The sequence below is a fragment of the Myiozetetes cayanensis genome, unplaced genomic scaffold (assembly GCF_022539395.1).
Source record: "Myiozetetes cayanensis isolate MyiCay16 unplaced genomic scaffold, myiCay2020 scf5-8, whole genome shotgun sequence".
NCBI classification, from domain to species: domain Eukaryota; kingdom Metazoa; phylum Chordata; class Aves; order Passeriformes; family Tyrannidae; genus Myiozetetes; species Myiozetetes cayanensis.
Window position 1 is genome coordinate 115,729,296 of NW_026087742.1, and position 27,630 is coordinate 115,756,925.

The 27,630-nt window shown below is 49.3% G+C and overlaps 2 protein-coding genes across 2 annotated transcripts; one reads left to right on the forward strand and one right to left on the reverse strand.

Annotated features, from left to right (window-relative positions):
- The first annotated feature begins 2,529 nt into the window (after positions 1-2,529).
- TMEM50B (transmembrane protein 50B) lies at positions 2,530-11,217 on the forward strand. Its single transcript, XM_050332893.1, has 7 exons — positions 2,530-2,633; positions 6,301-6,471; positions 7,381-7,493; positions 8,024-8,091; positions 8,773-8,865; positions 9,073-9,130; positions 10,550-11,217. Exons 2-7 carry the CDS (start codon positions 6,373-6,375, stop codon positions 10,593-10,595), a joined length of 477 nt encoding a protein of 158 aa, XP_050188850.1. The 5' UTR covers positions 2,530-2,633; positions 6,301-6,372; the 3' UTR covers positions 10,596-11,217.
- An 863-nt stretch (positions 11,218-12,080) lies between these two features.
- On the reverse strand, positions 12,081-26,968 carry IFNGR2 (interferon gamma receptor 2). The gene is given in 8 exon segments (XM_050332862.1): positions 12,081-13,395; positions 13,397-13,492; positions 18,172-18,326; positions 19,054-19,216; positions 20,214-20,362; positions 21,823-22,001; positions 22,456-22,576; positions 26,765-26,968. Coding segments are annotated over 8 exon segments (1,095 nt in total). The 5' UTR covers positions 26,853-26,968; the 3' UTR covers positions 12,081-13,251.
- Between the last annotated feature and the right edge of the window lie 662 nt (positions 26,969-27,630).

Here is a 27,630-nt window from a genome sequence, read left to right on the forward strand (position 1 = left end):
TTGTTGGTGAACACTCTGGGTCTTTTAAGCCTCTGTGTTACAGCAAATTAGTCCTGACAAGATTTAGGAAGGAATTCCTGGCTGTGGGGGTGGCTGGATGGGGCATCCAGTGCCACCCCTGCCATGGGCAGGGACACCTTCCACCAGCCCAGGCTGCTCCAAGCCCCATCCAACCTGGCCTTGGACACTTCCAGGGATCCAGGGGCAGCCACAGCTTCTCTGGGCAACCTGTGCCAGGGCCTGCCCACCCTCCCAGCCAGCAATTCCTTCCCAATATCCCATCTATCCCTGCCCTCTGGCAATGGGAAGCCATTCCCTGTGTCCTGTCCCTCCATCCCTTGTCCCCAGTCCCTCTCCAGCTCTCCTGGAGCCCCTTCAGGCCCTGGAAAGGTCTCCCTGGACCCTTCTCTTTTCCAGGTGAACCCCCCCAGCTCTCCCAGCCTGGCTCCAACAGCTGTGTCTGTTTATTTCAATAATTTATTTTTGTTTTGAATGAAAACTGTAAATTAAACATACTTTTCTGGAAGTCCTTTGATATAATAATCTTTAAAAGATTGCATTTAGCTTCTCATTATGACCTACAGGAATTGGATCTGAATTACTGTTTAAACCACTCCAGTGGGAGATCTAAAGAGCAAACCGAATTCATTGCACAAGATAAACAGAAACGAGTTTGCAGTAAATGCAGCCTTGCTGGAAAACAGTTTGGCTCCTGCTGAAGTGAAGCATCAGCAGTTTCAGTATTGAAGTTGGATTCAGTATTGAATGGATGAATCAGCAGAGGGGGGGATTTTTATGTTCTTATTCAGACTCCTCAGGTTTAAATGGAGGTTTAAGTGCTGACCTGACTCCAGCACTTTAAATCAGCCTGACACTGTTGTCATCAAAACTGCCAGGCACAAAAATCCACTTCTTCAACATCTACGATGAAGAGGGAAAAATAATTTACATTTCTATTTTCCCCAGGTGTGTGGAGGAGTACATTTTTTCAGGGCTGGTCTATAATTTTGTTGCTCTGAGCTCACAAAATCTTCAGAACAGTGTTTAGTAAATCCTGCTAGGACAAGTATTTAGTAAATCCTTCTAGGACAAGGAATGCTAACTGCTGTGGAAGAAGAAGCCAGGAGAGAACAGCCTTCAGAAGGAATTTTTCGAGCTGCCATAGCTTGAATTTGAATTTGAAAAGTGTTTTATCATTGACCTCAAAAGGGTGAAATCACTGCTGATTCCAGAGCCAAAGACATATTGATTGTCCCCAGAATGTGTTGGTTCAGTGACCTTAATCCTCATTCCTGGCAGTGTCCCAGGCCAGGTTGGACGGGGCTTGGAGCACCCTGGGCTGGTGGAAGGTGTCCCTGCCCATGGCAGGGGTCACGCTGGGTGAGCATTGAGGTCCCTTCCAACCAAAATCATTCCATGATTGTTTAAATTCAGTGTCTGTGAGATGTACCCTCTCATCTTTGCCAGTTGACTTCGATCCCGTTCTTTTCCTTTCCTTCTCACAAGGCTTTTATTCAGCATCCATCTTCTGTGGCGTATTTGTTTCATGGTTTTAGATGGAATATGTTCCTCAGTTAGTTTATTGATGGTTTTGTGACTCCTGTTTTGCTTGGCCCTCCCAACCCAACCCCAATGGTGGATTCTCTGTCCCTGGAGGTATTTTAGGACAAGACTGGATGTGGCACTCAGTGCCATGCTCTGGTAACCACCGGGGCAGTGGAGCAAGGGTTGGACTTGATGATCTCAGACGCCCTTCCCAACCTGGCTGATTCAATGATTCCATGATTCTTTAATCCTACCAACTGCTCATTAGTTCCGTCTGCTTTTATTAAACCAGTCACGGGGCTGAGGCGCAACGGCGTTTGGGGCGCGAAGTTTTCTCTATTTTGACACGGGAGCTGCCTGAAGATATTAATGTTGTTGGGTTTTGGGGCGGTGGCAGAGGGCGGGTTCTCTGGGGCCGTGTGGGAGGCGCTGTGGGCTCTGAGGGGCAGAGGGCGGGTTTTTTGGGGCCGTGTGGGAGCCGCTGTGGGCTCTGAGGGTTCTCTGGGGCCGTGTGGGAGCCGCTGTGGGCTCTGAGGGTTCTCTGGGGCCGCGTGGGAGCCGCTGTGGGCTCTGAGGGGCAGAGGGCGGGTTTTTTGAGGCCGTGTGGGAGCCGCTGTGGGCTCTGAGGGGCAGAGGGCGGGTTCTCTGGGGCCGTGTGGGAGGCGCTGTGGGCTCTGAGGGGCAGAGGGCGGGTTCTCTGGGGCCGTGTGGGTGGCGCTGTGGGCTCTGAGGGGCAGAGGGCGGGTTCTCTGGGGCCGTGTGGGAGGTGCTGTGGGCTCTGAGGGGCAGAGGGCGGGTTCTCTGGGGCCGTGTGGGTGGCGCTGTGGGCTCTGAGGGGCCGTGGGGGGGCGGCCATGGCGGAGGGAAAGGGGCGGGGCCTGAGGGGAAAGGCGGGAGCGCTCCGGCCCCGCCCCTTCCCGCCCCGCCCTGGGGAGAGGGGGCGGGACTCGACCTCACATTGACCAATCGCAGCGCCCCGTTCCTCCCCAGCCCCCGGCTGACGCGCGGCGCTCGCTTCTGATTGGCGGGCGGGCGCGTCAGTCACGGGGCTCGGCGGCCGCAGGCGGAAGAGTCGCGCCCAGGAGCGGGTACGGGGGCCGGGGCGAGGGGAGGGATTGGGATTGGGAATGGGAATAGGAGTGGGAATAGGAATGGGATTGGGATTGGGAGAGACAGGGAGGGAGCGGGCCCGCGAGGGCGCGGGGCCGGCCCCGCGCGTCCAGGTGTGTCACCGCCTGACCTCGGCCGGGACGCGCCGCCCGTGCCGCGCGCGGGGTTTGGGCTCTGCGGGCCGGATTTGAAGGGGGAAAAGAGGCTTGTGGTGTCTGAATGACAATTTACTGCGAGCCACCGCTCCTGGCAGGGCTCTGGCTGCGCCCGGGGTCCCGCCTGCCAGTGTCGCTGCTCCCGTGCGGGTTCACAGCGGGGTGGGCTCTGGGCAATCGCAGCGTTCAGCTGATTTCTCCTGTCCGGCCTCTCCCCAGCCTTCAAACTTTAACTGCGCTCTCAAAGAGCCCTCGCTCTGCTCCGGGGCTGAGCGTCACAGTCCTGTAAAGGGATAAATCATGGAATGCTTTGGGTTGCTTTGAGCCCATCCAGCCCCACCAGCCCAGGGTGCTCCAAACCCCGTCCAACCTGGCCTGGGACACTGCCAGGGATCCAGGGGCATCACAAAGAATGTAAATATAAATACTGTCACTTTTTAATAATTTTGACACACCCCCTTGTTTGTTTTTTTATGAATTCCTTTTTTTCCTCCTTCTATCTTTCTGTAATACTTAAAAATTCACCCAGTCCAGTGCTCTGGGGTGGGGAGAACTGAAAGTGAAACTGCAGGGAATGACTGCAATAAGTGGAAAAGCCACAGTGGACTTCAGAGAAGCTTTCACAAAAGCTCCTGAATTGCTTTTCGTCATCTGTGCATGTGGGTTAAAGCACATTCTGATGAGTTGCTCGTAGAAGATGCATCTTCTTCATGGAAAACTTGAGTTTTCTTCTTGACTTGAAATTTCTTCTCTTCCTCCTTTGTGTCTGTTTTCTGTGGGAACAGGAGGTTCTGTTCTTTCCTAACCTGATGATATTCCAGTTTTCTTTGTGCAGACTTCTTGTGTTTCCTTGCAGCTGCTTTTAATATTTTGTTGAAGTGAAATCACTTCATTCTGGGAGAGAAAAAGCTGATTTTCACTGATGAAGCTCAAATGTTGAGCTGCTGTTGTGTTCTCTGCCTGAATAACCCACAGGTGGGTTCACCCTGAGTGCTGCCACCTGCCAGGGCTGCTTTTTGCAGCTTCAGTTGTGTTCAGCCTGTGGAATGTCTGCAGTTGGCTCTTGTAAATGTGTTTTCCTTGTTGGCCACGAGTGAGGAATGTCTGCAGGGGCAGTGGGAGAACCTGTCTGTCCTTGGGAAAGGGGAGGAGGCTGATTGTGGGAAGGGCAGTGGATGCCAAGGGCTTGGCCTGTTTCCTCCTGTGGAGTGTGTGGGTGGAAGCTGAAGGCACAGAGTGGGGTTTGTAGCTTTATCCAGGTAAGAAATTCCAGCTGAAAGGATCTGCCTCCACCAGAGGTGTCTGTTTGTGGAGCAGGATGGAACTGGGCTAAAACCTGTCCCTGTGTCTGTGTTAATCCGTGTGGGGACAAACCTCAGCCTGGTCTGGTGGTCATGGTGGAGCCTCAGCTGGTTCTTCACACTGAAATACAGATTATTGTTTTCTTCCTTTGTTTCTGGGGGTGTTGGGAACTGCAGATGTGGATCTTGGAATGGTTTGGGTTGGAAGGGACCTTAAAGCCCACCCAGTCCCACCCCCTGCCATGGGCAGGGACACCTTCCACCAGCACAGGGTGCTCCAACCTGGCCTTGGACACTTCCAGGGATCCAGGGGCAGCCAGAGCTCTGTAGCTGCATAAAGGGGCTCCAGGAGAGCTGGAGAGGGACTGGGGACAAGGCATGGAGGGACAGGACACAGGGAATGGCTTCCGTGGAGAGAGGGCTAGGTTGGATGGGATATTGGGAAGGAATTGCTGGCTGGGAGGGTGGGCAGGCCCTGGCACAGGGTGCCCAGAGAAGCTGTGGCTGCCCCTGGATCCCTGGAAGCGTCCAAGGCCAGGTTGGACAGGGCTTGGAGCACCCTGTGCTGGTGGAAGGTGTCCCTGCCCATGGCAGGGGTGGCACTGGATGGGCTTTAGGGTCCCTTCCATGATCCATGTGGATCCGTATTCCATGTCTGTAGTTTTGTCCCAGATTCTGAAGTGAGCAAAACGCCTCTGGTTTGTCACTCGTGTTCAGAACCCCCCAGTAATGCAGACAGGGTTTGTGCAGCGTGGGGAGTCCACAGGACATTGCTCAGCACTGAGTGTGCAGTGGGGAGGGCTCTGCCAGGTACTCATGAGTCACTCTGGGGACTGGAAGTTGCCTTAATTACACCAACATTCTGTCCCTGCAGTGCCAAACCAAACAGTGTCTCCTTTCAGTCCCAGAAGGGAAGGGCTGGCTTTTGTGTGGTTCCAGTGCCTTTGGAGTTGGAGCAGTTCTGTACCAGTGAGAGGAGCTCTTCCCTCAGTCCCCCAGGCCTGCCCAGGTTATTCCTGGAGTGCCCCAGAGGGCTGAGGGGGGAAGGCCCCTCTGGAGAGCACCTGGTCCAGCCCCTGGTCCACAGGCTCACCCAGAGCTGCTTCCCAGGCTTTGTCCGGGTGTTCTGGGAATGCCTGCAGGCCGGGAGAGCTCCAGGGGTCGTTCTGGATGATGCAATGTGTTCCCAGGTGAGGGAATCACCTCAGCTGTGCCCAGTGGGGACAGGAAGGCACAGGAAGGGCCCAGGGGAAGGGGACAGACACATCAGTGCTGGGAGGAGGGAGAGAGTCCAGATGGAGCTGTTTGAAAACAAGGAAGGGCCAGATGGTTGAGCCCAGATACTGCACAAATGAAAAACAGGGTTGGAATTGAGGGGCTGTGTTTAAATTTTGGTGTTTAAAGCAACATCACAACTTTGGGTTTCTGGAACTGCATCCAGGAGGACAGGCTTTTTGATCCTGTCCACAGGAGGTGACCTGTGTTTGTAATTAGTCAAGCTGTTTATTTATTCATTTTTATTCCATTTCTTAGTGCAGGGTTTCTAATTGTTGATATTAGCCAGGAATATGTTCTCCATCAGCCTGGGCTGTAACATAATCCTGAAGGACATTTGTTGTTAGTCTTCAACAAATGGCTGGAAATGAATTATGGAGGCTGGCAATATTAAACCCAAATAGAATGGTGCTGAAGGAGCTGTGAATCAGTTAATTAACTTTGCTTTCCTCTTCCCATATTTAAAGTTCTCTGTGACCTTCTCTGCAGCAAGACCTTCCTTACCCTTGGTATCAGCTGATTTGCTGAGCTGGTTTCTTTTTGCCTGTGTTAGAAAGGCACTGTATTATATTATCTACCGATCTGGAGACTGGAAATGTTAGTATCGAACTCAGAATCCTTGACATGACTTTAAGCCTTAAAGTTTTGGGGTTGTGATGATTACAACAGATTTGTAATTCTGTTGAAGGTGGGTGGTTTTTAAAATGTATCTCAATAAAGCATCCATGGAGTTTGTCATGGAATGGGTTGGGTTGAGAAGGACCTTAAAATCATCTCAATCCATGGGCAGGGAACCTTCCACCAGAAGGTCCTGGATGAAAGACTCGACCCCGTGAGAACCCCCGTGCTGTAAAACCACTCAGGAGAGCTGTGGATGTCCAGATGTCACTGATTTGTGTTTGGCTGCATTCCAGGTGCTTGGGACACTGTTGATGGAAAGGTTCACGTGCCAGCACCGAAGGAGCAGGGCAGAGTAAGGGGAGGCGATGGCCGGGTTCCTGGACAACTTCCGCTGGCCCGAGTGCGAGTGCATCGACTGGAGCGAGCGCAGGAACGCCCTGGCCTCCGTCGTGGCGGGGGTGCTGGTGAGCTGGGCTGGCCAGGGCTGGGCACTTTGGCTGCACCTTTGGTGGTTTCACCCTGGGCTGCCCCCCGAGAGCGTCCACGAGGTGGGGCAGGGCCTTGATTTGTGAGGACACTGAGGGCACTTGGGGTGTTCAGCTGGAGGAGACTGAGGGGAGACCTCAGTGCAGTTCCAGCTCCCTGGGCAGGGGCAGAGGAGGGGCAGGACTGAGCTCTGCTCTGGGGGACCAGGGAATGGCTGAAGCTGTGTCAGGGCAGGCTCAGGTTGGAGCTCAGCACAAGGTTCTTCCCCCAGAGGGTGGTTGGCACTGCCCAGGCTCCCCAGGGCAGTGGGCACGGCCCCAAGGCTGCCAGAGCTCCAGGAGGGTTTGGATGATCCTCTGGGGCACAGGGTGTGACCCTTGGGGATGGGCCTGTGCAGGGCCAGGAGTTGGACTGGATGATCCCCTTCCAACTCAGCATGTTCTGGGATTTTGTCAAGTGCCATTCTGTGATTCTTTAATGTCTTGTGGGATTGTCAGCAGCGTTTTTATGAGTCCTGTGATGTTGCTGATGATAAACCATTTCTGCTCCCCTTTAAAAAAATATTCCTCATGGATTTTCTGCATAATTAGATCAGTTGGAACACCCCTGTCCTGCATCATCTGTACCTCACCTGTGTTTAGAGGATTCTCCTTCCTAAGGCTGCACAGGGAATTTCATAGGATCACAGAATGGTTTGGGTTGGAAGGGACCTCAAAGCCCATCCAGTGCCACCCCTGCCATGGGCAGGGACACCTTCCACCAGCCCAGGCTGCTCCAAGCCCCGTCCAACCTGGCCTGGGACACTTCCAGGGATCCAGGGGCAGCCACAGCTTCTCTGGGCACCCTGTGCCCTGCCAGGCTGTCACAGTGGTGTGTTTTGCTGGCAGTTTTTCACAGGCTGGTGGATCATGATCGACGCTGCCGTGGTGTACCCCAAGCCGGAGCAGCTCAACCACGCCTTCCACACCTGCGGGGTCTTCTCCACGCTGGCCTTCTTCATGTGAGTGGGGCAGGGGGGTTCTGAGCGACTCAGCACGAGCTGTCCAGCCCAGGGTGTACAGGACAGATGTCTAAGTATGGACAAATCACAGGATCATGGAATGGTTTGGGTGGGGAGGGACCTTAAAGCCCATCCAGTGCCACCCCTGCCCTGGGCAGGGACACCTTCCACCAGCCCAGGGTGCTCCAAACCCTGTCCAGGTTGGCCTTGGACATTTCCAATGCTTAATACTTAATACATTTGACTGCATTTCCCCCTGTTTTGTAGCAATTTTTACACCTGTTCCTTGCCCAGAACTCCCTCAGATGGGAGAGGTAATGGCCTGGCTCTTGTCATGGAGATGTCAATCTGGAAGCTCAGGGGAGAAGTAACAGCTTTTATTGAATCACCCAATATTGGCAAGAAAAAAGGAGGAATTGGGGTTTGTGACTATACAGAATGCCTAGGAATTTTTTTTCCAGAATTTATAACTTGGAACTTAAATTGATTTTCTAATAACCTGAAGTGTATCTACTGTTTTTTGTCCCTAGGATAAATGCTGTATCAAATGCACAGGTGAGAGGAGACAGCTACAGTGATGGATGCTTAGGAAGAACAGGTAAATTAACTCTGAAAGTCACACTGAGCTGAAGGACTGATTATTTCTGTGCTGGTTTTTTTTTACCAATTGGTGGTGAAACAAATAATCTGAAGACAAGGAGTAGGAGAGAATTCTGTGAATTAATTTCTTTACAGAATTAACCCTTGGAGATAAGGTCTGTCTTTATTAAAAAGGTGAACTTGGAAAAATTCAGCTGCTGAATATCTTGGCTTCTTAAACTTTCCTCTGCAAATCCTGGATGGCTGCTGGGAGAAGTAAATTCCTGCCTTGGGTGGGCTCTGGAGCAGACATTCCTGAGGAATGGGTCCCAGCCATCCCACTCCCTCTGTGTCACCTGCTGTGTGGTGTCCATGGGCCTGCTCTCCCCTCTGCTTCCATTCATCATTCCTGCCCTGTTTCCCATGTGGCTCCCAGCAGCCTTTTCCAGGGGATCTGTAAATGCCTCAGAGGGAACCTGGGGGGATTTACTGAGAGCTGAACTGGCCTGTGATGCTTTTCTTTGTGTGCCATTCCTGAACCAGCTCAAGACAAAAGGAGAATACTTTTCCTTTCCCGTGGGCGAGCAGGTGGATATGTTTGCCCTTGATCCAGGGTTTAACCATCAGCAGGGAGCAGCTGGGTGTCTGTCCCCATGGGTAACCACCCCCACCTTCTCAGAGCTTCTGATCTGCCCTGCAGGTGCTCGAATCTGGCTCTTCATCGGCTTCATGTTGATGTTTGGATCCCTCATTGCTTCCATGTGGATTCTCTTCGGAGCTTACGTCACACAGAGTAGGTTGGGTTCCTTTCACCTCTGGAAAAGGGCTTTTCCTGCCAGCTTTTTTGGCAGGCAGTCCCAAAGCATGGAGGTGTGTGTGGTGTCTGACAAACCCAAGCCACAGGGTGCAGGTTTCAGTCAGAGGCCACACTGTGAGCTGTGTCAGACCCCCCTCCCAGTGCTGAAGAGCTGAACATTTCCCTTTGTCCCTTCCTTTGCAGACACCAATGTGTACCCTGGCTTAGCAGTCTTCTTCCAAAATGCATTAATATTTTTCAGGTGAGTTAACTGGGCAAACTTCCCTCCTTCCAGAGGGGCTTACCTGCTTCCCAACACCGAGACTCCTGGAAAGGGAGTTCTTTTTTTTTCTACTCCCTTTGCTCCAGAGCTTAAAACCAAGGTTTGCTGTGCCCCTTCCCAGCCCATGAGGGGCTCTGCCCTCCCCTCACGCTCCTGTCAGTGCAGCTCTCTCTGCTCTCCCTGAACTTCCAGCTCTGGAATGTGGGCCCAGCCAGTTTTCTGGCTGAGATAGTGCCAGTGCCTTTGGATAATGGCAATCACGTGCTGCAAGTACCTTGGCATCTCTCCCAGCAGAACCAGGTGGGAGATTCAATTGCCCCTTCCCAGCCTATTTCACACCAGTGGCTCAGTTAGCTGATGGTTGATATTACCTGTATTTCCTTCCAGTGGCTGAGCTTTCAGTTATTGAGAGTGATAATTCCATTTTCTAAGAGCATGATGCTGTGTTTTGTAACAGCACACTGGATTTATTTCAGTTCATATTGTTAAGTCTCTCATATAACACTTTGAACTGATTTGCTATCTGTAATAACTGTTTAGATGGAGAATGCATTCTGCAATCCAGGGATTTTATTAATAAAAGGCACTGAAAACATTAAATAGTGAAAATCAGTCACTGAAAAAATTCCACATCACCTCCTTTTTTAAACTCCTGTGCTGACCCTTTTCCTTCCAGTCCCACATCCAATGCTTTGCAGGGAATGAGGTCAGTGGGCTCTGGAGCAATGCCCTGGCTGGGAAATTGGGGATGTTCCTGCAGGAAACAGCACTTCCTGAATCTCTTCTGGGATTGAAGTGGGAAATCGCTGGAGGCAGATTTTGAGAATAGTTTCACTGTGCCTGAAATCTTTTGTCTTATTTAGAGTCACAGACTGGTTTGGGCTGGGAGGGACCTTAAGGATCATCCAGTGCCATGGGCAGGGACACCTTCCACCAGCCCAGGGTGCTCCAAGCCCCGTCCAACCTGGCCTGGGACACTGCCAGGGATGGAGCTTTTGTAATTTGGATCTGCCTTCTCCCCCACAGGATCCACTTTCTTTCGGATTGGCTCATAAAAATGGAATTGCTCTGATTTTAGCCCAGCACGTGCCACGCTCAGCTTGGTTCCAGGTGCCAGGCTGAGACTTGCTGCTCTGGAGCTCTGTGGATCAGTCCCAGAATTCCATAAATACCAGTTTTTCCCTTCAGAAGGGCTGTGAAACTGGTTATTTTTTGTTTGAGCTTCAGCTGGCTCCCAAAGCTTCAGCCATGCACAGGAAACAAAACACAGATAGCAGCCCCAGCCACTGGCTGGAATGCAGGTGCTGGGCTGTTGATTTACAGGGTAAGGTTGAAGAATACTGTTAAAAGTACCTTATTTGTGGTCTGATTTTTATTCCTTTGATTTTTTCCCCTCAGTACTCTGATCTACAAGTTTGGAAGGACAGAAGAGCTGTGGGGCTGAGCTCCCCCCATCTGCTCCATAGTCACCACCTGGTTCTCTGTGTGTAGATAATTTACAGTTCCTTGGTCCTGGTTTGCTTTTGGACTGAGACAAATTCCAGGCTCTGTAAGAAGCTCCTCTTCTCCCAGGACACACTTGTGAATATGTACATAGGACTGGATCTCTTCCAAAGGGAATGGCAGCCTGCCAGGCTTTCCTGCTGGAATCTCCAGGCTTCTTCCTTCCCACCCGTGGCTTTCCATCGTTTCACCTTCCAAACCTCCTCCTGTGTCTGAGGCTTCAGTGAACTGTTAGTGAGCAAACAGGACAAAGCCCATCCCTGGAGCAGGGGCTGTGCTGGGATAAGAGCTGATTTTAAGAATTTTATATAATTGTTCAGGTAAACATAAAGTAGCTTTTTTTTTTTTTTTTTTTTTGTAAAAGGTTATGGTTTTTAAGTGAGTCCCTACACTCAGCAGGTTCTGCATGGCAAATCAAACCACTCCTGACTTGTGATGGCTCTGGCACAAAGGACATTTGCTGGCACCACAGTCCTTGGAATTAATTTCATGCTGCTCAGTGTAAGAGATAGCAGTTGGTATTTAATGTGTTTCCTGGTATTAGAATAAAAAACTCCAACAAACTGCTGCCAGTCATACTTCAGGAATATCAAGAATAACTGGGGGTCAGACCAACATCCTTCTAATCACACAGGGGTCGTTTTCTCCAGGGGAAGCTTTTTGCTCATAAATGAACAGTTTTCCTGCACTTTTCCCCTTCTTACCTAAAAGGTAAATGTTTCCAGTGGGGATATGGATTTACTTACTGTTCTCAGTCTTACCTTGAAATAATTGCCAGCTTTAGGGCTGCCCTTTGCCCCAGTTAAAATGTGCTTATCTCACGTTTGAAATGCAGTTTGTTCTGTGTGGAGAGCACAGAAGGAGGAAGAGGATGTTTTATGGCTTACACCACGGAGGAAGGACCACCAGGCTTTTGGTTTCAGCTTTGCTGGGTTTCTTCTACGGGAGCCTGGGAATGCTGGTTGGGTTTTTGCAAGGTGAGAAATGAGGGTGGCCTAAAACTAATCCCAGTGACTGGACCTTGTACCTGAAACTGGAACTTCAACAAGGCAAGGACGGGCTGGGGGAGCTGGAGGAGCTGGAGGTGCTCACCTGGAGGAGGGAAGGCAGGGTCAGATGGGAGATTGGGAAGGAATTGCTGGCTGGGAGGGTGGGCAGGCCCTGGCACAGGTTGGCCAGAGAAGCTGTGGCTGCCCCTGGATCCCTGGCAGTGTCCCAGGCCAGGTTGGACGGGGCTTGGAGCACCCTGGGCTGGTGGAAGGTGTCCCTGCCCATGGCAGGGGTGGCACTGGGATGGGCTTTGAGGTCCCTCCCAACCCAAAGCAGTCTGGGATTCTTTGTGTCTTCTTCAGTACCCCAAGCAAGTGGTTTCTGACTTTGGCCTCTTTGTGTAACAAAATTTAATAACTTGGATCCCTGACAGAAGGCCAGTGTAGGGTTTATTCAGGGACAGATAGATAGATAGATATACATATATATTATGTGTATATATATATATATTTTGCCAGGAGATGTTTAACAGTCGTGCCCTCTGCTGGGCATTGGGTTGGTGCTGCTGTGAGCTGTGGCTGCCCAGTTGTGCCCAGCCCAGCCCAGGGAACAGGGCTGGTTAAAAGCAGATGCTCTGCAGCTCCTGACAGTTCCTCCAGCCACGAATCATGACTCAGGCTTCACACAACTCCCTTGTGTCAGCAGGTTGCCTAATCCCAGGGGATTACATCAGTTCTGCAAGGAAACACCTGATAAAGCTTTTGGCCGCTGGCCTGGAGTGTCCCTGGAAAGGCTGGGATGGCATCACCTCAGTTACCCCCAGCTCTGACAGGGACTCCAAGGAGTGATTTGCAAACAGACAAGCCCATTTTCTTTTCTTTCTTTGACACAATTTCTATCAAACCCGGGAAAATCATCAATTAAACCCCATCTTTTTAGTACAGAAGTGGCTCCCTTGTTCTTTGTGCTTTATTGGACACCTCCCAGACCCCCCAGGAGGCTGAACGTGGGCCCTTCTTTAAGGCACTCCAAGCATCTCTCTCAGTCAGCTCTCCCTTTGCTGGAGGTGAACAAGAGGTTTTAGTGTCTGATAACGACTGATTCATGTTGTAAGTGTTATTTTCCAGTCTGTTTGGCTGTGCAGGACACTGGGGTGGCTGCAGGAGCAGATTAATGCTTCCAGGAGGCTGGGAGGAAGCAGACAGGAGGAGGCCTCTCTGGGAGGAGTTTCTGGCACAGCTTCATCCTGAGCAGCGGAAGGACCAACAAATCTCTTTTTAGTTTGCCACGCGCTGCAAATGATTCAGAGAAGCGGAGTGGGGTGGATATAACAAGAGTATTATTGCCAACAAAAGAAAATCCACTGTAAAAGGAATTCACATTGCAGTGATTCACTCCCTGAAAAATCCCACGTTCTCCTCCATCCTCCTGTAAAGTGCTGCTATTCCTCAAAGCTTTATTCCAACCTGGGGTGGGAATTTAACCTTTTTTAGGACTTTAGTGTTCGTTTCCCTTCCGTGTTCCTCCTTCCAGTGTCTTTGGCAGAATGAGGTGCTGGGGGAGCTCAGGAGAAGCCCCTGGAACACATCCCAGGGTCCGTGTCCTGCTCAGGATTGTCCTGGCAGCAGCCACGCCACAGGAGCAGCTGCTGGAAACCCTGGAGCAGGTGACACTCGCTGGGGTGGCTCTTCAGTGGTTTCCCTGGGCCTGGAGGTGCTGGATGAGGAGTCGTCACCCTGGGCTGCTGCTCCAGGCTCGGATTCCTTCTCCAGTTTCAACAGCCTGGGGATCATCCTCCATGGAATTGTCCAACTCCTCCAAGCCAGGCATGCCAGGGTCCCTGAGGAACTGGAAGAATCCAGAAAACAACAGTTCAGATCCCTGTCCACGTGTCAGAAATTCCAGAGACATCGAGTTGCTTCATGTCAGGATCCACAGCTACGTGAATATTCCCCCTGGACTTCCTTGGAACTACGCTGACCCAGTTAAAAATCCCTTATTTCTGGGGGGGATGGAATAAAATCCATCACACAAACATCACTCCAGTGAGTTAAAGCAGCTGCAGGTCCTGGTTGGGTGTTTTGGGGGCTTTTTTATTACATTTTGGCCAGTCTTTTCACGTTGGTTCAAGCACATCCCTCTGAGTTCTGAACCTCCAGCTGCAGGAATCCAGCAAGCGGCTGCTGGAGAAACGGGATCCCAGGGCCTGCTTTGCTCCAGGTCAGGCAGAGCTGCACCTTCCCCTGTCCCCACAAATCCCTGGTGCCATCCCTCCCTGGCTTTGGCTCCTCTCTGCTCCCCTTCCCTCCCACTCTGAGCTTTCCCAGGATAATCATCACATCCCAGATAACAATCACATCCCAGATAACAATCACATCCCAGATAACAATCACATCCCAGATAAAAATCACATCCCAGATAACAATCACATCCCAGATAATCATCACATCCCAGATAACAATCACATCCCAGATAATCATCACATCCCAGATAATAATCAAAGCACAGAGCATCAGAAAGGTGGCACAAAGTTAACTTGGTGGCTCCCAATTAAAGATCCACTTCCTCTGCACTCCCCTCAAGGCTGATGAACAAGGGGATTATTTTTCCGGGTGTGTTATGAACATATAAATAAATTAGAATAGAAACATTTTCCATGTGTGTTATAAACATATAAATAAATTAGAATATAAACATTTTCCAGGTGTGTTATGAACATATAAATAAATTAGAATAGAAACATTTTCCAGGTGTGTTAAAAACATAAACCCCCCCAAACCATCCATTTCAGCAAAGTCCAGACAGAAATGAACCTCAGGGTGGCTTTTGGGCTCCTTGGAACGGGGACCCCGAGAGCTCAGATCCTGCTGGGATCCCAAACACCTGCAGGAATCCCACGGGACTGCCCCGATCCACGGGAATTCTGCACCCCAAGAGAGGCCTCTTGGAAAGGCACAGTTGGGAAAGTCAGCACATTGCCTTGTTCTCCTTCATTTGTTCCACTATTTTATTACCCTGCACAGGGTAATAAATTTAATTTATTTAATTTTTAATATTTAATTTTTAATTAAATTATTAATTAAAATATTTAATTATTTAATATTTAATAATACACTTACAAGGATACACTTACAAATATTTACATATTTAATAATAAATTATAATACACTTGCAAATATTTAATATTTAATTTTTTAATTAAATTATTAATTAAATATTTAATTATTTAATATTTAATAATACACTTACAAGGATTTTATTTACTATTTAATACACTTACAAGGATTTTATTTACTATATTCATAATCAGTACAGGGATACTTTACTATTTAATACATTTACAGGGATATTTTTTTTTTTACTATTTTAATACCCTACAATTTTTTTTTACTGTTTTAATATCCAATTCAATTATTTTTTTTTACCATTTTAATACACTCACATGGATTTTATTTACTATTTAAATACACTTGCAAAGATTCTAGTTACTATTTTAATATACTGTGCAAGGATTTTTTTTTTTACTATTTAAATACCCTGCAGAGGAATATTTTTACTATTTTATTACCCTCTACAAGGATTTTTTACTGTTTTAATACCCTGTACAAAGATTTGTTCACTATTTTAATACACAAGGATTTTTTAAATTATTTTAACACACTTAAAAGGATTTTATTTACTATCTTAATCCATGTAAGGATTTTTTTACTATTTTATTACACTTACAAAGATATTTTTACTATTTAATACCCTGGAGAAGGATATTTTTACTATTTTAATACACTTATATGGATTTTATTCACTGTCTTAATGCCCTGTGCAAGGATTGTTTTCACATTTGAAATCATTGTACAAGGATTTTTTTACTGTTTAAAACTCTGAACAAGGATTTTCTTACTGTTTAAATATATTACACTTTTTTTTTTACTATTTCAATACCCTCTACAACTATTTTTTACTGTTTTAATACACTTATGAGGATTTGATTTACTATTTTAATACATTTTTGAGGATTTGATTTACTATTTCAATACACTTATAAGGATTTTTTACTATTTTAATACCCTGTACAGGAATTATTTTTACTATTTTAACACACAAAGATTTTATTTACTATTTTAACACCCTGCAAAAGGATATTTTTACTATTTAAATACCCTGTACAAGAATGTTTTTACTATTTAATACCCTGTACATGGAATTTTTACTATTATTTTAATACATTTACAAAGATTTTTTTATTATTTCAATACACTTACAAGGATTTTTTTTATATTTTAATATCCCTTACAAGAATTTTTTTACTTCTTTAACACACAAAGGTTTTATTTACTATTTTATCACCCTGCACAAGGGTATTTTTACTATTGTAATGCACTTAAAATTATATTTTTACTATTTTAATACTCCATACAAAGATTTTTTCACTGTTTTAATAAACTTATAAGAAATTTTAAATTATTTCAATACACTTACAAGGATTTTATTTACTATTTTAATACCCTGTACAAGAATTTTTTTACCATTTTCCTTACTATTTATCACCCTGCACAAGGGTATTTTTACTATTTTAATACCCTGTATGAGGACATTTTTACTATTTTAATACTTAAAAGGATTTTTTATTATTTTAATACCCTGTAAATAAATTTTTACTATTTTAATGCAATTGCAAGGATTTTTTTATTATTTTAATATCCTGTACAAGAATTTTTTTTACTACTTTAACACACAAAGACTTTATTTACTATTTTAAACACCCCATTACCTTCTACATGGACTTTTTACTGTTTTAATACCCCATACAAAGATTTGTTCACTATTTTAATACAAGGATTATTTTCAGTATTTTAATATACTTACAAGAAGTTTTTTATTATTTTAATACACTTTAAAGGATTTATTATTTTAATACACTTACAAGGAGTTTTATACTATTTTAATACCCTGTACAAAAATTTGTTTTACTACTTTAACACACAAAGACTTTATTTACTATTTTACCACCCAGCACAAGGGTATTTTTACTATTTAAATACCCTGTACAAGGATATTTTTCCTATTGTATTACACTTACAAGGATTTTTTACTATTTTAATACAATTATTTTATCATAATATTTTATAATATTTTATAATATTTCATAGTATAGTTATAATAAATTATAATATAATATTTATTATATTTTATATTATATTTTATAATATATTTTTATAATATTTTATAGTGGTACAATTAATTTATTATTTAAATACAATTATTATTTTTAATATTTTATATTATATAACATATTATAATATTAAAAATATTTTATCTTTAATAATATAAATTATTTTATAACATTTTATACTAGTACAATTATCTTTACTATTTAAAGACAATTATTATTTTATTATTATATTGTTATTATAATATTTACAATATTTTATATTGAATAATATAAATTATTTTATAATATTTTATACTAGTACAATTATCTTTACTATTTAAATACTATTATTTTTATAATGTTTTATATTATATAACATATTATTCTAATATTTACAATATTGTATATTGAATAATATAAATTATTTTATATTATTTTATACTAGTACAATTATCTTTACTATTTAAATACTATTATTTTTATAATGTTTTATATTTATAATGTATTATAATATTTACAATATTTTATATTGAATAATATAAATTATTTTATAATATTTTATAAGTATGATATATGTATTATATTTATTATATTTTATATTTTAGTATATAAATTATTTATAATATTTTACACTAGTACTATTGTTATTTAAATACAATTATTATTTTATAATATTTTATATTTATAATGTATTATTATGATAGTTATGATGTTTTATATTTTAGAATATATATTATTTTATAATATTTTATACTGGTACAATTACTTTTACTATTTAAATACAATTATTATTTTATAATATTTTATATTATACAACATGTTATTATAATAATTATATAAAATTTATATAAATTTATAATAATTATAATAATAATTACAATATTTTAACTTTAAAAACATCAATGATTTTATAACATTTAATACTGGTACAATTATCTTTACTGCAGGACGAAGGGGAAAAGCTCCCGGAGAGCCCCTGTTTGAGAACCGAGGGCCGAGCCAGGCCAAGGAAGGGGAAGGGGAAGCGGCTCGGGGTCAGCCTCGGGGCTGGCAGGAAAGCCCAGCGGGGTTTGTGTCAGCACAGGGTAAATGATCACCCTCAGGAACAGCAGAGCAGGAGCACCCCGAGACACAAGAGCTGTGTCAGCACAGGGTAAATGATCCCCCTCAGGAACAGCTCCAGGAACAGCAGAGCAGGAGCACCCCGAGACACAAGAGCTGTGTCAGCACAGGGTAAATGATCACCCTGCTCAGGAACAGCTCCAGAGCAGCAGAGCAGGAGCACCCCGAGACACAACAGCTGCTGTTCCTGTTGGGCAACAACTGCCCTGTTCCTCTTCCCTCTTCTAGGGCACAACCACAGAACCTCTGCACGTACCTCTTCGAAGTGTGAGGGGATTTTCAAGGGTGGCTGAGCCCACTGTTTGACTTTCTGGCGGTGTTTCCACAGGAGCAGCAAAACGGCTGTCGCCAGATTTACAAGGACTAACCCCAAGAGGCACAGCAGGGTGATGTGTCCAGCTCTGGTTGCCTCTGGAAAACGACAAAAAAATCTGTGTACCCATGGTGGGTTCATCCTTACGGAATCACAGAATGGTCTGGGTTGGGAGGGACTTAAAGGATCATCTCATCCCACCCCTGCCATGGGCAGGGACACCTTCCACCAGCACAGGCTGCTCCAAGCCCCGTCCAACCTGGCCTTGGACACTCCCAGGGATCCAGGGGCACCCACAGCTTCTCTGCCCAACCTGTGCCAGGGCCTGCCCACCCTCCCAGCCAGCAATTCCTTCCCAATATCCCATCTGTCCCTGCCCTCTGGCAGTGGGAAGCCATTCCCTGTGTCCTGGCCCTCCATCCCTTGTCCCCAGTCCCTCTCCAGCTCTCCTGGAGCCCCTTTAGGCCCTGGAAGGGACTCTCAGGTCTCCCTGGATCCTTCTCTTCTCCAGGTGAATGCCCCCAGCTCTCCCAGCCTGGCTCCAGAGCTGAGGGGCTCCAGCCCTGGGATCAGCTTCAGATTTCCAGAGGGGCCAAACTCCATTTTCCCACATTCCAGCAGGATTTATGAAGGAAAAGGACAAGGGGAAGAGCACAACACAGACCCTCAGTTCCTGACTGAGGAGTCCTGATTATTTTGCCGTTAATGACAGCTGTGAGCTCCGTGGTCCCTCGGCACTCCTGGCAGACAGGGAGCAGCTCAGGTGATCCAGGACTCACGTTCTACCTCATCCCCCTCGACACAAAACCCCCCAACCCCACATACCACTGATGGCAGTTCTGTGACACTTCGGGGCGCTTTCCTGTCCTAGCAGGTTGCCAAAGACTCCCTCAAATTCTACTTGAAGGCTAAAGCAATAAAGTGTCGATTCCTTTAGTTTTTCAATTTGCAATAGTGTCCTGTGTGCCTCTTGTTCCTGTTCAAAAGACTGAAACACAAACAGGTGTTACTGTAAACCCAGCCTTGTTCCCAACACAGACATCCTCCCTCATTTACATTTCCCATTCAAAAAACTCAGTGGGTTTTTTTATTTCCATCACTCAGCTCTCCCACACAAGAGGAGCAGTGAAATATATTCCAGCTTTCCTGGATGTTCTGATGCAGCAGCTCAGGCAAAGAGCAGAATATGGGGGAGGTGGGCAGGGAAAAATTAAACCCTGAGTGGAGCCTTCCCCATTTCTTCCCTGCCTCTCAAATGAAGGTACTGCGTGTGTGTGTCAGAAAAATAACACATGGGTGCAAAACAGGAAGGAGAGGGAGGTGACTTACTAAGGTCTTTGAAGCAAAAGGGTTTTTTTTAAATGTTGATATTTCTCTTAAATAAATTAATATTTTTCTGCTTCTGCTTTTTAAATATTTGACTTCAGAATGATGTCATCTGGAAGCTTCTTCCTCCTTTTTTTTTTAAACTTAGCACCTCCCCTGCAGCACTGACACAGTTCCCAAGGCCCCAGGCAGCAGCAGGAGCACAGGATGGGACCAAGTCTCAGGATGAACAGGGCCAGCTCATCCCAGCATGTTTCCAACAACCTTCTCTGCCCTGGGAACAGGCACATGAGGCCCCAGCAGCTGCTCCTGCAGCTCCCAGCACAGGAAAGGAGGGAGGAGATTCCAGTTTCCCACACTTCCCTAAGCAAACTCTGGAATCAAAAGTCACCTTTGACACAGATTCTCTACCCTGATCTGCCATGGGATTTAGCCTTTGTTCCTAAAGGAGGAGAGGAAGATGGGGGGTTAAGTTTGAGAATGCAGCAGCACTTGTGTCAAGGCCAAATTAACCTCCCAAGACTCCACATGGTGACACTCATTGGTAGAGACAAAATACAGGCATTTTCTTCCTCCAGTTGTCGTTTTGCCAAGAGCCACTGACTCACATCTCGGTCTCCAAGGCACGAGGAACAAAGGAAATAAGAGAGAACTCTCACCTTTCTCGTGGTACTTGTTGAGTTCTCCCAGTAGAACACACGGTACTGAAAACTGTCCCCAGGCTCGGGTGTGAAAGGGGGGCTGACACTGAGGAGCAGCGAGTCAGAGCTGGCACTCACCCTGTTCACCTTGGGGGGGCCCAGAGTGGCTGGAAACAAACACAGAGAGAGCAGTGAACCCCCAGGATGAACAGCAGCTCCTGGACTGGCTGCAGCTCCACAGGATCCCTGAGGCTGGAAAAGCCCTCCCAGCCCATGGATCCCCCTGTGCCCCATCCCCACCCTGTCCCCCAGCCCAGAGCACTGAGTGCCACGGCCAGGCCTGCCTTGGACACCTCCAGGGCTGGGCACTCCAAACCTCCCTGGGCAGCCCCTGCCAAGGCCTGACCACCCTTGCCAGCAACAAATTCCTCCTCCTGGCCAACCTGAGCCTCCCCTGGCACAGCTGGAGGCCGTTCCCTCTCCTCCTGTCCCTGTTCCCTGGGAGCAGAGCCCGACCCCCCCCGGCTCCCCCCTCCTGGCAGGGATTGCAGAGCCAGAAGGTCCCCCCTGAGCCTCCTTTTCTCCAGGCTGAGCCCCCCCAGCTCCCTCAGCCCCTCCTGCTGCTCCAGCCCCTTCCCAGCTCCCTTCCCTCCCTTGGACACTCCCAGCAAACACAATACATTTCAACAGCTTTCACTCAAGAAAGGGAAAACACTTCCTCATGTACTTAAAACATTTACAGTGTTTATCTAACTATCCCCAGTAATTTAGTAAACATTAACTAGAAAATCCCCAAGTTCATTTGAAGTTACCGGCCATTTTTTTCCCTTTGCTCAGCCTGCCACAAATTCCACGTTCCCTAAAAACCACAGTGCTTTGAGTCAATAGATTGGAAGAGAAATAACTGCTTTACCCCTCCTTGATTTGATGTCTCCATCTGACCTGCATGGTAAACATGATGGTTTCCTTTTGTGAAATACTTTTGAGGTCTAAATCATGAAAAATACTAATAGAGTACTGCCAGTGGTACTTACTAACAGCAAAATCACTCCTGGCATGGTCTAGTGGAAGGTGTCCCTGCATATGGCAGGGGGTGGGACTGGATGAACTTTAAGGTCACTCTCAAACCAAACCAATCTTGGTTTCTATAATTTAAAAAGTGTCCTTGACACCTCTACACTGCAGTCAGGACAATTTCTATTTATGAGGACAATTCACATTTATCAGACCACTGCTATTTATCAGGGCAGGGATCTGTTCAGCAGAAGCAGGTGGGTTTGCCCCAGACTGCCACGAGTCCAAGGGGTTCATGTGGGAGGAGCTCAGTGGGGAAATGAGAAAATGGAAAACCCTCCACCAAAAGAAGGTTGTGGCTCCGGGAAGGCTCAAACCCCCCCTCCAGGAAACTCATGTTTGTCTCGTGACACCTGCTGAGACAGCCCTGAGCCACCACAGCAGCACCAGGGGAGTATCAAATCCTGCTGAGACCTCGCTGTCTTTGTGGGCAAACACCTCCAACCCTCTCCCTTTGACTCTGCACGACAGAGCCAAAAATGCAGAGCGGTTTTCTCAAAGAAACCTCCTCGGAGAGAGAGAGACAGACACTGGCAGCAAACCCAGCACTCACTGTCCCTCTCTGCCACGAAGGGCGGGGTCTCCACCCAGTCGGAGCAGTCCTGGCCCTGCTCAGCCCTCACTCGCAGGAGGATCGTCCAGCGCCGCTTCCGAATCTCCAGGGGGAACTCACACTCGGTCTGGGGGATCCGGGTGCAGTTCATCTCATTCCAGACAGGAAAGGCCCCTCTGCTGTGCCAAAAAAGCACGAGTAAACCACCAGCAGAACGGTGCAAGCACCTAAAACACAACCCCTCCCGCCCAGATGATTTTGGCAAGAAAATAACACGTTACAAGACCACGGCTTTCACCTGGGCAGAACCCCACGGCCCTCTCAGCATCTCCATCTCCCCAGGGAAAATTAAATTTAAATGGGAAAATTCAAATTGAGCAGAGAGAATCAGACTAAAATTCCGCAGGGAACTGGTCGACATTTCTGGCTGCTCTTCATGACTTCAACCTTTCCTCAGCTCGGTGGACACATCACAGCCTCTCAGAAGCTGCTTTCGAAGACACATCAAAGCATCTGTGACAAAAACATACTCTCCTTTCTGTGCTTATTCATATTTACACTTTTCAGGGTTCTAAAACCAACTGTGTTACTGAACTGGGACAAAATGAGCTGCTTTCAGAACTGTTTACTCACGTTCTATAGTGCACTGTGTATAACACCGAGTCTGTCCCCCCTGGAGACCATCTCAGCACACTGTGGAAGTTGTAGGAATAAACCTCCACATTCTTTGGAGCTGCTAAATGGGGAGAAGGTTCTAAAGAAAGAAGAAGAAGAAAAATAATTATTGAAACGTTCAAGCGCACGGTGACCAAATGTTGGTGTCCATCACCGTATGCCACAGTTTCACTGCTATCATCACGTGCCACATTTGCAGTACTATCACCACACACCACCTTTCACTGCTTCTCAGGCAAAACCATTTCTCCTCCTCCTCCTCCTCACCTCGTTTCCAGCTGCTCTGGTACTGATACAATTCAGTGGGCAGGCCCTGGCACAGGTCGGGCAGAGAAGCTGTGGCTGCCCCTGGATCCCTGGAAGTGTCCAAGGCCAGGTTGGACGGGGCTTGGAGCAGCCTGGGCTGGTGGAAGGTGTCCCTGCCCATGGCAGGAGTGGCACTGGGTAATACTTAAGGTCCCTCCCAACCCAAACCAGTCTGGGATTCCCTGTTTCCATGAGCTGAACTCCCTGGTTTTATTCACTCCATGCAGAACATAATGCTGAAAGTACCAAAGTACCAAGTCCAGCACCAAACAACAAACCCCACCCAGCCCCATGAAACCATAAATTAAGCTCCCAGAATCACAGAAACAAGGCTGGAAGAGCCCTCCAGGCTCACCCAGTCCCACCCCAGCACCACCAGGATCACCCCAATCCACGTCCCCAAGGGCCACATCCAGACACCTCTGGGACACTCCCACACACAGGGACTCCACCACCTCCCTGGGACACTTCTTGCAAGGCCTGACCACTCCTGCAGGGAGAAATTGTTTCTGATCTCTTCTCTGAACCTGCCCTGGGGCACTTTGAGGCCATTTCCTCTCCTCCCTTCCCTTGGGATGTGGCAGAAGAGCCCAACCCCCCTCCCTGCCCTTCCTGTCAGGGAGTCAGAGAGAGTGAAAAGCTCCCTCCTGAGCCTCCTCTTCTCCAGGCAGGGGTGGCACTGGATGGGCTTTAAGGTCTCTCCCAACCCAAACCAGTCTGGGATTCTCCCAAAGGTTTAATTAGGTGTGTCAGTAATTTCTCAGCCTCAAGTCTGAGTGCTGCTCTCACAAACCCACAGGGCCCCAGGCCCCACTACCTCCTTCAGCACTGCAAGTCTGTTTGAGATTCCTTCCAGCCCCCGACACTGTTGGTCTCCTGGGTGCTCTAAAGGCCCCAGGAACCTTCATTCATGAGAGGTTTTCACTTCCCAGTCCCACAGATTCTCTCTCTCACTCTCACTGCTGGTGTGGCATGTGGTGAGGTATCTCACACCATCAGTCACTGTGCTCTCAGAGGTGACACTCGTGTCACCAAATCCCAGACAGCTCTGAGAACGAAACCCCAGAGGCAGCAATTCACCCCCTGTTAAACAAAGACAGAAAAGACCAATGAAGGGTGAGGGACAGATGGGATATTGGGAAGGAATTCCTGGCTGGGAGGGTGGGCAGGCCCTGGCACAGGTTGCCCAGAGAAGCTGTGGCTGCCCCTGGATCCCTGGAAGTGTCCAAGGCCAGGTTGGAGGGGGTTTGGAGCACCCTGGGCTGGTGGAAGGTGTCCCTGCCCATGGGTAATACTTAAGGTGCCTTCCCACCCAGCTCAGTCTGGGATGCCATGTCTGCACACGGGCTGCTTTGCCCCACATTAGTGTTCAGAAACACATCATTTCCCCTGCCAGCCAAAAAACCCTGACAAAGTCATCAGAACTCTGGCTGTGCAGTTGAACACGAGGATGCCTCGTGCCAGGGGACCCTCACTGCTCCCTGAGGAGCTGCTTCCACAACACACCCAGGGAACTCGTTCGGATTTCCCTCAGATCTCGCCCCCTGACAAGGGCAGTGACTTCATTGTCTGAAATCACACACTCAGCTCCTTCACCATCTCTGTTTTCCATAATTAACAAAATAACAAAATAAATTACCCAAAATAACAAAACAAACACTTCAAACCCAGCACCTACAGACCCGGGAATCCCAGAAACCCAAACTACCTCAGGCAGAGAAAGGCTGCAATGCTCCCTCCTTCCCTTCTGCCCAGAGACGGGGGGGGGTTTTCCCACACCTGATTCTTTCAGAGCAGCTGCCAAACAATGTTCAGATTGTTTTTTCCTGCTGCAGAGACTTCCTGAGGCTCACACCACAATTCAAAGCTTTCACACAGCAGAGTGTGAAGCCACAAGTTACAGTGTGTGAAAGCAGCTCAGCTCCGTCCTGTCCTCAGAGATTCCTGTGCCCTTCCCTTCTCCTCGCACCAGCCTGAGAAATCAGGGTTTTGCTAAACTGGCAAAACCAGAAATCTGTGGGTTTGGGGATTTTTTTTATGGACTTTTGCTGTTCTAGAGCACCAAATCGGCTTCTCATCTCATAACATGCTCTAGTGGAAGGTTCCCTGCCCGCGGCAGGGGGTGGAATGAGATGACCTTTAAGGTCCCTCCAAACCCAAACCAGTCTGTGATTTTATGATTCTAAGAGCTCCCTGGGAAATCCCACTGCTGCTGATGGGATCCAAGTGGTCAACACTGCCTGCAGTAGGTCCTGCCCTGGCTTGCCATAGAACAGCCAAGCAGGTCTGGAACAGCAGCTGTCCCCAGACAGCTGGAGAGCCCCACAGGGCACAGCAGTGCCAGGCTGGATGGCCAAACCTTGACCAATACCAGGAAATGGGACGGGGACGTGACGAACTCATGGAGGAACCTTTGTGCCTGAGCAAGCACCAGCCTGTGTGCACACCTCACTCAGGCCCACACTGGTTTGTGCTGGGAGTGACATGAAATATTACCCAGTGCCACCCCTGCCAAGGGCAGGGACACCTTCCACCAGCACAGGCTGCTCCAAGCCCCGTCCAACCTGGCCTGGGACACTTCCAGGGATCCAGGGGCAGCCACAGCTTCTCTGGGCACCCTGTGCCAGGGCCTGCCCACCCTCCCAGCCAGCAATTCCTTCCCAATATCCCATCTGTCCCTGCTCTCTGGTAGTGGGAAGTCATTCCCTTTTGTCCTGTGTCTCTATGTCCTTGTCCCCAGTCCCTCTCCAGCTCTCCTGGAGCCCCTTTAGGCCCTGCAAGGGGCTCTCAGGTCTCCCTGGGGCCTTCTCTTCTCCAGGTGAGCCCCCCCAGCTCTCCCAGCCTGGCTCCAGAGCAGAGGGGCTCCAGCCCTGGAACACGGCACGTCCCAGCAGCTCTTCCGCACTCCCTGGACATGCATTTGGAGCCGGGATTACCCTGCTGAGCTCCATCCCAGACCCGGCCTGCAGAGCAAACCTCCCCCACTGTGGCAAAGCATTTCCATGGAATCCAAATCCAATCCTAGCGTCGAGCCATGAAATCGGAGTTTAATGAACGACCAGGCGCCACCTCACAACCCTCAGCCGCATCACCGACACCGAATCGAGCCCCTCCAGGCTGGACCCGCACCGGTCAGCCCGGCCAACAGCGGGGTTTTTGGGAGGAGCATTCCCAGGATCGGCAAAGACATCCGGGCTCGGCCCCGCTCAGCGCTCCGGCGGGGCGAGACCCCCCGGACTGCCCCTGTCCTCATCCCCATCCCCATCCCTATCCCCGTCCCCATCCCCATCCCGGGGCCGCTCCGGGCACGGGCTGAGCCCCGGCCCCGCTGCCCCCGGCCCAGCCCCGGAAACCCGGCGGGAGGAACCGCGCGGGGAAGCCCCGGGCACGGGCACGGGCATGGGCACAGCATCGGGAACGGGCACGGCATCGGGAACGGGCACAGCATCGGGAACGGGCACGGCATCGGGAACGGGCACGGCATCGGGAACGGGTACAGCATCGGGTACGGGCACGGCATCGGGTACGGGCACAGCATCGGGTACGGGCACGGCATCGGGTACGGGCACAGCATCGGGAACAGGCACAGCATCGGGCATGGCCACGGGCATGGGCACAGCATCGGGCACGGCCCCCAGAACGGGCACGGCTCCACATCGGGCACGGCCCCGGGAAAGGGCATGGCATCGGGCACGGCCTCGGCCCCGAGCAGCTGGACCCGCCCCCCTCGCTCATCCACCCGCGCCCCGCCTCCCCCCGCGTCCCGCACCCCCTGCACTCCTCCGCACCCCCGCACTCCCCCGCACTCCCCTGCACTCACCCCGCACTTTCCCCGCTCCCCCGCACCCCCTGCACTCCCTCCGCACCCCCCTGCATTCCCCCGCTCCCCCTGCATTCCCCCGCACCCGCCCGCACTCCCCCGCCCCCGCCAGTGTCCCCCGCATCCATCCCCGGCACCCACCTGCGCCCGCGGCCCGCGCCGAGCCCAGGAGGAGGAGGATGCGGAGGAAGAGGACCAGGAGGGCTCGGAGGGGCACCCGGCCCGGCATGGCCCTCCTGGCAGCGCCCGCCGGTGCCCGCGGAGCGGCCGGGCCGGGCCGGGCCGGGCTTGGCTGGGCCGGGGCCGCACGCTACCCGGGCCCGGTGCGGGCGGAGCGCGGAGCGGCAGCTCCGTCCGGCTCCACCTCCGCCGCCTCCTCCTCCTCCTCCGCCCCCGGGAGGCAGAGCCCGCCCGGGCCCCGCCTGAGCCGCTCGGGAGGGGCCCGGTGGGAACCCGCGCTGAGCCGGGATCGGCGCTGGGGTGGGATGTGCCACCGTCCGAGCGCTGCCCCTGCTCCGGCCCTTGCCCCTGTCTCTGCCCTGCTCCTTGTTCTGCTCCTTCTCCCTTTCCTGCGTCTGCTCCTGTCCCTCCCCTGTTCCTATCCCTGCCCCTGTCCCTCCCCTGTCTCTATCCCTACTCCTATCCCTGCCCCTGTCCCTCCCCCGGCCGCTCTCCTTTCCCTTCCCCTGTCCCTGTCTCTCTCCCTGCCCCTACTCCCTCTTCTGCCCCTGTCCCTGTCCCTGTCCCAGCCCTTTCCCCTTCCCTGGCTCCTGTCTTACCCCTCTCCCTGCCCCTTTCCCTGTCCCTGCTCCTGCCCCAACCCTTTCCCCAGCCCTCTCCCCAGGCCCCGTCCCGGTCCCTGCCCCTGCGTGCGGTTGATGTGAGAAAATCTCGCCATGAAGTGGTTGAAGTTCCCCGCTTTTCTCCGGGTGCATCGAGCGTGACACCAGCCCGTGGTTACCCCCAACCGCACCCCTTCGCTGATGCTGCTGATAACCCAAGATTCG